This window comes from Silurus meridionalis, chromosome 16 (assembly GCF_014805685.1).
Source record: "Silurus meridionalis isolate SWU-2019-XX chromosome 16, ASM1480568v1, whole genome shotgun sequence".
Taxonomy (NCBI): domain Eukaryota; kingdom Metazoa; phylum Chordata; class Actinopteri; order Siluriformes; family Siluridae; genus Silurus; species Silurus meridionalis.
In genome coordinates, this window is record NC_060899.1 from 12,886,218 (window position 1) to 12,896,190 (window position 9,973).

At 40.0% G+C, this 9,973-nt stretch overlaps 1 protein-coding gene across 1 annotated transcript; it reads left to right on the forward strand.

Annotated features, from left to right (window-relative positions):
- The first annotated feature begins 416 nt into the window (after positions 1-416).
- Positions 417-9,373, forward strand: zgc:158263 (ceramide kinase family protein). The gene is given in 14 exon segments (XM_046869515.1): positions 417-911; positions 2,110-2,205; positions 2,291-2,428; positions 3,007-3,135; positions 3,480-3,543; positions 3,792-3,937; positions 4,634-4,708; positions 5,052-5,204; positions 5,553-5,658; positions 6,657-6,760; positions 7,911-8,107; positions 8,423-8,611; positions 8,614-8,750; positions 9,184-9,373. Coding segments are annotated over 14 exon segments (1,776 nt in total). The 5' UTR covers positions 417-784; the 3' UTR covers positions 9,299-9,373.
- Positions 9,374-9,973: the final 600 nt, after the last annotated feature.

The window sequence follows — 9,973 nt, forward strand, 5'->3', positions numbered from 1 at the left end:
TGCACCTACACACCACAAAGCAGCCGTCTTGTCAATCCGGTATACCTGAGTGTGTTTACACTGAAAACACAACAATGTGACCCTTCTCTTCAGTAAGAGAAAAGAGACTTCACATTATATATCTACTGCCCAAACCACGTGATTTACATTTAAATAAATTAATTACTGATTCATTAAACAAATATATGAATTGATTTTTGCAGGTTTTAACACTTAAAATGTAAGTGTAAGTGAGGTTGCTTCCTGGCCTGTATACTAACTTACTGAATAGTATTTAAGAACAGTAGATCACTTGCGAATTGTTTAGTAAGGAACTGTAGGTAATTAGCCACGCCTCTCACCCCTTACGCTCATGTTTATGCAAGGTATTAGCCAATCGGAATGCGGTATGATAATTGCTACAGGTGTGTGAAGACTGGAAACCTCAGACGCGTCTTTTAAGAGTTTGTCATTCAGGTGTGCTATAAGAGGAACAAAAGTGACTGGAAACACCGATTTTATTTTGTGTAGTAACTTTTAAAAAGACAGCAAGCAGGTAATTCTGTGGTATCCGAAGTTTTTATACGGTCACATGGGTCCGTTTTTTTCTCTTTTTCACAGCACAGGTGTTTATTATCAGACCGACGCGCGAGGACGGGAATAAGCCGCGAGTGAGCGCGCGCACGGCGGTAAAACAAAATGTCCCGCTTGAAAGCGAAAACGCAGACGTGCAGTAGGTGTATAAAGTGATTTCAGGTTAAGGGTTTTAGAAGATTTTAGAGGGTTTGTTTAGGTGGTTGAGGTGATGGAGACGGACTCGGTGAAGTTGGAGTCGAGCGTGTGGCTCGGGAACAAGCGGCACCGCGCGCTGCTCAGCGGATGGCGCTTCAGCTGGACCGAGCTGGACAAGAAGAACCGGGACAAAAACACCAGTAAGTCTCTCACACACGTGTCTTTTTTTCCCCACTTGGCACGTCTGTCCAGCTCATTTATTTATTAAAGTGCACGCATTTTGGCACGTGGTCACCAAACTTTTGTTTTACACCTTTCTAACCTAATTACCGCGCGCGCACTCGTTGCATTGATTGTGCACGCTTATTTTTTTCACCTTGACGTTGTCACGTGATGCCATTGCGCAATCGGTGTTATGGGTTCGATTCAAAATGACTTCAGTTTCTGAAGAGATCCCACAGTGGATATTATAATCCCTCCCTCTTTCATATTTATGTACGATTAATGTTTTTTTATGCACCTTTATGGTATGTGTGTTTGTTTAAAAATGCATGCCAAGTAAAGTTTTTTTTTTTTTTTTTTTGTATTGCAACAATAAATCATTTGTTCCATTAAGGACCATATAAATATCATAAATAGCCAGAAACACTATTTGATTGCTCCAGATCTCCAGGCAACTGATTTGTCCAGCTCTGTTATTACTTAAGTACTGTGTGTTCAGATTTGCCACTGTATGTTTTTTTTTTTTTCCATTGCATGGAATTCAGGCCATTGGTAATGATCATCTCAACAGGAATGCATAGTAAACAGAAGTATCGTACCGTGCCAAAGTTTAAAATAAGATCCCTTTTGAGATGCATTTAACGATAAGGTGATTGGTGATGTGACATGAATAACATTATGATTATCAAAAAGATTTAAACAATTTGGATCATGCATATTAGCTTTACTTACAACCTTCAGAGATACAGTAATGCTGCACTGAGTTATAATTGTGATTATTAACTAAATTATATAACTAAATTAATTGTAGAATATTTTTTATATATATATAATGCAGAAAATTTTTATTTATGAAGGTAATTTTAGAAAAAATAACTTTGTAAAGGTTTTGAGTTTATATATAAATGTATATATTATAATATATGGAGGTGGGGTTTATGATCTTACACTATCCACAGTGACTTAAGTGTTTTGGTATTAATTACACTATCTAGATTTACTCGTTTTGTCTTCGTCACTAGTTGTAGTGATGTCAGATATGTCGAATATTAACATTTTAAGATCACAACTGTTTATTCAGGTAAAGTCTTGGGTTGTGGTGATGCTGACTATAGAGGCCAGAAATCAACCCTTGCCTCTGGTGTATCATCTATCAGGTGTGCGTTTGTGTCTCAGTTTCAGTGCCCGTCTCCGAAGTGGTGGCAGTAATGGAGGGTCAGGTTGAGATCCATCCCCAGAAGAAAACGAAGGACACTGACCGAGACTTCACACGTAAGATCCAGCTTAGTGACCAGTTCGTCCACTGACCTGCCCTAAAATAGATCACGTAACTATTTGTCACTTGTCTTTGCCCTAGTGTTCTATGTGAAGCGCAGTAACACCAGTGGTGGGAAGGGGCCGCTGTGGAGCCTGGGTAGATCCCAGTTCTGTTGCCTCAGCCGTGACCTCAGGGACCAGTGGGTGACACAACTCCGAATCGCACTCAAAACCCACTGTGAGTCGAGCCGCTCAGTACTCAAAAATGTTGTTTATGGCTGATATACAGATTTTTCTAAGAAGCCATGGTTTCATAGTTAGCTTTGCTTCGCTTGCTATTATTTATCTGGAAATGTGCCCAGATCGCTGTTTTTTTGGCAAAAAGTAATTAGTGACTGTGTAGACTTGAGTCACAAAGCATTACCTGGTATTGGATATTGGTATCAACAGGTGTTTTCACATGCAAGTAATCAAGTACAGTATTGGACTGATACGTGATACCAGTATTGGTACTGTTGCATCTCTAAACTATTGAATAATAAATTAATGAGGAAAGTGCCAAGTTATATATAAATAGGTTTGGCTCCTGTTAATCGCAAATGTGGCAGGACAAATGTAAATGACCATCCCACAATTCCACTCGAGTGTCCCTCTGATAAATGTGTTGGTTTTCCAGGAAGTAATCAGATTTTTGCGATGGCAAAAAAGTGGCACCGTATTTTCAAAGATATATAAAAAAAAAAAAAATGTACATGTCATTATGCATGCCTAAGTCACGTGTACACCTCTGTTTTCCGTCCGATCTGTCTCTACCAGGTCCCTCTCGCCCTTGCAGGTTGTTGGTGTTCATTAACCCCTATGGAGGGAAGAAAAAAGCGAAGCAGATCTATCACTCCTCAGTGGCTCCTCTATTTGAGCTGGCTGGCATCAGCTCTCATGTTGTGGGTAAGCCGCATGCAACACCGCTCCAGTGTCTTGGTTGTTATTGAGTCTCACTGACCCGGGGCTCTCGAGTGACACTCCGTGGGTCTTTATCAAGAAGCAGGAAGGAACTAGAGCCAAGTGAAAAGAGAAAGGGGGAGAAAGTCGGATCAATTATTAAGCCGAGTAAATTACGCTAGAAACCCAGGCTCAACCGACGGGTATTGCTTTCTTGTTTAGTAAAAAGATATCCACGCCAAGTGCAATTGAATCAGAAGTGGCAATGAAGGGAGGGGGGTTACTTCATGGTTTTCATCTTCTAAGTCAAGCTTTGAATACCTGCCTATCAAAATCACCTTTTCTTATAGTGACCGAACGAGCCAATCAGGCGAGAGACCACATCCTGAAGAAAGATCTGACTGGGTTTGACGGGTAAGTCACACACCATATCGTACCATGCCTCGTGAAATTACGCCGTAACAATCATCTATTTTTCCAGGAAAAGCATTTTGAAAACACTGAGCAGGTAACCATGGGGCCCGTGTATATCATTACTCTGCGATTAAACCCTCTTAACGATACCTGTAGTGCAGCATTAACTATAATTTCATGCTTCAGCTGCATGATTTCGTGCTTCATGCTTCAGCAGACATTGTTCATTTTTCTTCCTTTCCATATAGTGTGATTTGTGTTGGTGGAGATGGAATGTTCAGCGAGCTGTTGCACGGCGTGATCGGACGAACCCAGCAGGAGGCAGGTGTTTCAGAACATGACCAGTCTGTGATGCTGCAGCCATGTGACCTTCACATCGGCATCATTCCGGCAGGTTTGTAATGAACTGTGCCGACACGACTGCGGGTGAATAAGTAAGGGGAAAACGAAATGATTGAATGAGAATTTAAAGCTGTGTAATGCTCAAACACACTTTCCAATAAAATTACCACTTTAAAATGTTAATTCTCTTGTACCAGCGTTAACAATCTCTTTTGTTACACATTTTATACTTGTATTTTATGTTCTGGAACATCCATGAAATGAACCGGTTGCTTTACAAGCATTGAACAGTCGGAAAACTCACCCAAATGATTACCGAAACCAATTTCTAGACATAAGAGCAAAGTTCCCACAACATATCCCAATATTCACACATGGATCTAAGTAAATCAAGTGGCATTGGCTTTTGCAACACTACACCTTTCCCATAGAAAACATAAAGCTACAGGCTTAACTCTAACTAAACGTGCTAATACTGGGGGGAACAACAACAACAAAACCAAAACAAAAGTAGAACATTTCCCATAAAAGTTGCTGTGTGCGCTGTTATACGAAACCGCATTAGAACAAGTACAGTAATATAAACTAATATTTCCTCCCTCTATTGTCAGTGCTGCATTTGTGGAGTGTTAATACAGTATTACTGAAACACTTATTTTTATAACCCTATAACTAAAGGGATCAGGCAATAAAAATTGAACTGTAGTGTTTTTTTTTTCTTTCATATTTCTAATGCGTCTCTCCGCAGGCTCTACAGATTGCGTTTGCTTTGCTACAGTAGGCGTGAATGACCCGGTTACATCAGCGCTGCACATCATTATTGGTAAGAATTTTCACAATGTGACTCTTAAAAAGGTGCTATATATATTTATTTTTTTTTATACATAGACAATAAATAAAGATGTATGAAAAAATTTAAAAATTGCTGATCAAATTCTGGTCTTTCCTGCTTGACGCTCTGTAGGCCACTCGTTCAAACCTACCGATGTAACAGTTTTACTGTTAATTAAATCTTATGTAATGCCCCTTTTTAAATAAGCTACATTATTTAATCTTTTATTATGAAATTATTATTTTTTATTATTATTTGCACGGTCAATTAAAAAAAAAAAAAAGGTTGTTCTGATAAGCAGAGGAGTGTCAAGTTTTTTTTTTTTCTTTCCCAGGAGACTCTCAACCTCTGGATGTGTGTTCTGTCCATCATTGCTCCGCACTGGTGCGTTACTCCGTCTCACTGGTGGGCTACGGTTTTTATGGTGACGTGTTGGCTGAAAGTGAGAGGCACCGCTGGATGGGACCGCGCCGATACGATTACTCTGGTACTCTTCTATTGTATGTAGACTTCAGATGTCTGTTTATTGTTGCTTTCCATGTCACTATGTAATTACACTTGTTGAAGCTTGGTGTGTGTGTGTGTGTGTGTGTGTGTGTGTGTGTGTGTGTGTGTGTGTGTGTGTGTGTGTGTGTGTGTGTGTGTGTGTGTGTGTGTCGCTGTAAATATAAATTCTATACACATTTAAACAGTTTGCATGTCTTTATGGAGTGACCTGGTGCACTTTCTTTCCATGAGGCAAACAAACACATTCACTACCAAAGGACATTTTAATGAAGTAGAAAAAAAAAAAGTTCTTCTGCTCTCACCGTCCCTGTGTGTCCTCTCTGTTTAGGTTTTTTAGTGTACCTGTGCAACAGGAGCTATCAGGGAATAGTGCAGTATCTACCTGCAGACTCCCAGATCACCAGCCCCAGAGACAACAGTCGCTGCCTCTCAGGGTAAAGGCAGGGTTTTGAAGTCAAAATAAATATACAATTAGTCAAGTGCCTGCATTTTGTCACACTTTCTGCGAACTTCAATAAAATGTTAGAGGAGGTTCTCTGGCCAATCAGAACCAGGAAGTATAATCATTTCCATGTCATTGCTTTCTATTTGGAACTTTCACATATCGAATATATTTTCCATGCATGCAGAATGTTAGGGGGTCAATTATATTTTTTATATTTTCTATTCTCCTTTTTTACCCTATTTTATTCCCTCATGCCGGACCGTCGTCAAAAGCATTTCACTGCATGTCGTACCCTGTATGTATGTGTTTGTGACAAATAAAATTTTGATTTGATTTGATTTGATTTGATAACTTTTAAGGGAAATATTAAGTGCTGATTGAGTTTATATACATCAGCTAAAATCTCAATCACCGTCCCTTTCATGTAAAAGAGGCCAGAATAAAATCTAATAATACACGTGATGTATCCCGTACGAGAGACGCGTAAAAAGTATTATTCTATGAAGCTGTGGAAACTCTTGTTTTTTTTTAAACTATTGTGTAAGATGGGCCAAGACATGCGCATCCACTAGAGATACTATTAAAATGTACAAAGCACAGGAAGCTAAAAGACCACCTTGTTCTAGTTTATTCCTTATCAGTACACCACTAACGGCCAGAGCACCTTAAAGCTACCTGCAAGCCGTTGCTATTTGTTGGAGCTGTGTCCATGACTCCTCAGTACTCTGGTAATGTGATCCCTGTGGAAACCACTAAAACGGTCCATGAATGAGAGCTACTGGCTGAAGTAAGCCTCAATAAGATTAGACAGGTTTGTGTACAGAAACTGAAATGTATACACATACTTGGTTGTCATCTTATTTATGATAATTGTCCTGCTTGGCAGAGCATTTATTGCTCAGTCTACATATCCTTAGTTTTGTGGCAACCTGTTACACCTGTACATCTACCTTTGAAATGTAACTCTGTGTTTGTGTGTGTGTGTAGGTGCAGAGTATGTTCAGAGAGCACAGAAAGACTGTTCCCTCGCTCAGAGAGCTGCAGCTCTTTGTACAGCAGGCAACTCAGCCAGTACAGCATTGAGTCAGAGGGTAAGACACGTCATCCAGAAACACTCGCAAGCGTCCAAACTCGATCACAAAATGACAAAAAGGTGGAAAAAACTGAACCAAGGTCATGCGATTACATACTAAAGTCACCATTTCTTGGGCATCTGTCCACTGCATACTGAAAAACATAGAACTGGGATGTTAATTAAACAAATGGTAGCACATTAGAGCACATTTAAGACAAACCACAGCTTTACAGCCAGCACTGTATACTATACTACAGTCCGAGCTGCTGGAGATGACTAATCAAGATTATTGAACGGTCAATATCATTGTTATAAGGGCTTTTATCTTTAGTCAATGATTTAAACATGAGGAATCCAGATAGAAAGTAAAGATGAAGAGTAAAAACCCACTGCTGTGTCCGAGGATCGCTTACGTTTTGTTAGTTTGAGCAGACGTTCTTGGTGAAATCCACTGGTACTAAATTGGTGGCCCGAAGAAAAAAGGCCAGTTACTGTTTTCTTGTTCTGAACTTATGCAGATGAATATGCTCTTCAAAGTTAGTGATCCAGGATATTACGATTATTGTGAGAAGCCAAGTGAATATTTGACTGGTGATCATTTCCAGTCGTTACCTTTGGAAGAGAAAAAAAAGCACGTGTCTAGATACGATGTTGGTAAAATCAACTTAAAAGTAGGTTTATTCTGCAACTTCATGAAATTCATGACACATACTGGTTTTCCAAAACATATTTCCTCAGTAGGTGTTTTAATGATGTATCAGAGATAAAACAAAATGCTACAAAATCTCCCATAAGTCGGGTTGGGTTCTTGTCCCCGAGTAGGCAATTACATAAAATTAACATACTGTGTTCCCAGTGGTTGGGGTCTTGGTCCTCCTGTAATCATGGGATAAAGATGGCCAGTCAGAAGAACTAGAATTTGATTTGTAGTACCTCAAGATACCAGGTGGGCCTGGAAATATGTGAAATGTCCCAGTGGCTATAACCTATAGTGTTCATAATGTAATACAGTTTTATAAAGGTTTACAGTGATTTAAGTGACCTCACAATTGTGATTCTTGCAAACCCCTTCATATATACAAATAGTAGCAACCTTCAGTTGGATCCAGCGTTTTGACTTGATTTTGAAGGTACCTGACCCAGGGGTGTGTTCTCATTGTCCTCAGATAACTGGTTAAGTGTTGAGGGCAGGTTCAGGTGCGTGTCCCTTACCTGCATGTCTAGCTCATGCCCACGGAGCCCCAAAGGTCTCTCGCCCTCTGCCCACCTGGCTGATGGGACAGGGGACCTCATCCTGGTAAGGAACACTAACCCCCTAGGCTTCCTCACATACCTGCACAGGCACACCACCACACAGGATCAGGTGAGGATGGCTGCATACATTTCTTTTTTTTTTTTTTTTAGCCAATTATTTCAGATTTTTGGAATAAGTTTGCTTATGATTTCCTTGTGTAATTCCTAAAGGCTTAAGATGGAACATTCAGGGGACAACAAATAAGTTTATATTAATATAAAAGAAGGAAATTGTGGATCCTATAAATGATTAGTGGGTTTTTTCTGCGCAATCAATTAATTAAATTTGGTTTTAAAAAATAAAAATACACTCAATGTTTATTGAGAAAATGAATCCGCCAAGAACAAGTGTATAGTAACTGACTCTCCATCTCTGTGGTTTCAGTTTGACCTGCCCTTCGTCGAGGTCCACCGCGTCAAGGCAGTGCGCTTTTCCTTTCTTCCCGGTGAAGAGGATGACACTGAAGACCAGCCAAACGAAAGCCAAAATAACACCCCCGGTATCCTGGAGGATCCTGAGACTCTGTGTAACATCGAGTCGAACAACTTCGGTTCCAAGCAACACCTTGCAGGAAACCAAAGTGAACAAGGATGAAGGAGAAAAGCAGGAACAAGAGTGATTATTTGTGCGGGCTTTGCTCTAGTGAGCGATCTGCTACGTCGGTATGGAACTGTGATGGAGAGATTTTGCCGTACGCTGAAATCTCATGCAGGTAAGTCGTCCGCCAGCCCCTTAAAAAATAACCTATAAAACATACTGGATTAATGAGACCCTTCCAAATATGCTGTTTTCCTAAAACTAAACAGTAATTAATTTATTGAGGCATTACAAATATTGAGCTTGATATGCTGCCTATGTCCTGACACATGAGTTCATCATTGGAGAATTTGGCATGTAAAGCCTTTTACACGTACGGCGTGCGGTAGATGCTGTTATCCAGAGCGACTTAGTCTCAATAATCAATAAATGCATTCTAATAGTTTATAAGGACATGGAGTAACAAGCAGTCTAAACCTCTAGTGGGAGAGAGACGTTAAAGTCTTAGTAGGGCATCTCCTTACACATGGATCTGAGGTCCAAGAACATTAGTAAATATTTCAAACTCCAGTTAAACCGTTGCTGCTTTTCTTTTCCCCACGATTCAGAGTACATGGTCAGCTGGTGCGTTTGTTTGCCCGGGGCGTCGAGGAGGACCCAAGCTCCCGGAAATACAACGAGGGAAACAGGAACTGCAGAGGGCGATGTTTTTCACATAGCTAATAACCACTAAATGGTAGATCAGAAAATAAAAGATCATATTTAAGTTAAAAACATTAAAATATTGCAAAAAAATAAGCAGATGGTTTGCATTTCATGTTTAATTTTTTAAATATTTAACAAAAAAAAAAAAAACAACCCACACATTCAGGTATGAAGTGCCTTTAATTTAAGACTGAACTCAAAGCTTGTAGGACGACTGTAGCACATTCCAGTTTGTTGTTAACACAGTGTTTATTCACTTAACACATTCCAGTTTACACCAGCCCACTGGTTTATCCTCTGAGCTGAGTGACAACATTCCCCCCCTGGCTAGGCCACATACCTGAGAGCGAGAGTCACAACCAGCAGGGTTACTTCAGGATTAGGACACGTCTCATTACATTCAAACGTGTCGAACACGTGAAGACTGATTGGAATGTGTCCAGACTGGGCCTGGCGTTGAAGATTGTGATTTAAAGCAGGTTAAAATTTTTTTGTTTTGGCACCTAAATAATAAATTACACTGTTTCCTACCTCGCTAACTCACTGAGTGTGCCACACACCCATACGTCTGAAAACTAAACTAGCATTCTTGGCTTTGTTGTGTCCAAAGTAAACATGGGGCTCAAAGCCTAAAGGGAAAAAACATGTACAATACAAACTCTGCAGCAGAACTCATAATACTGAATAGGTTGC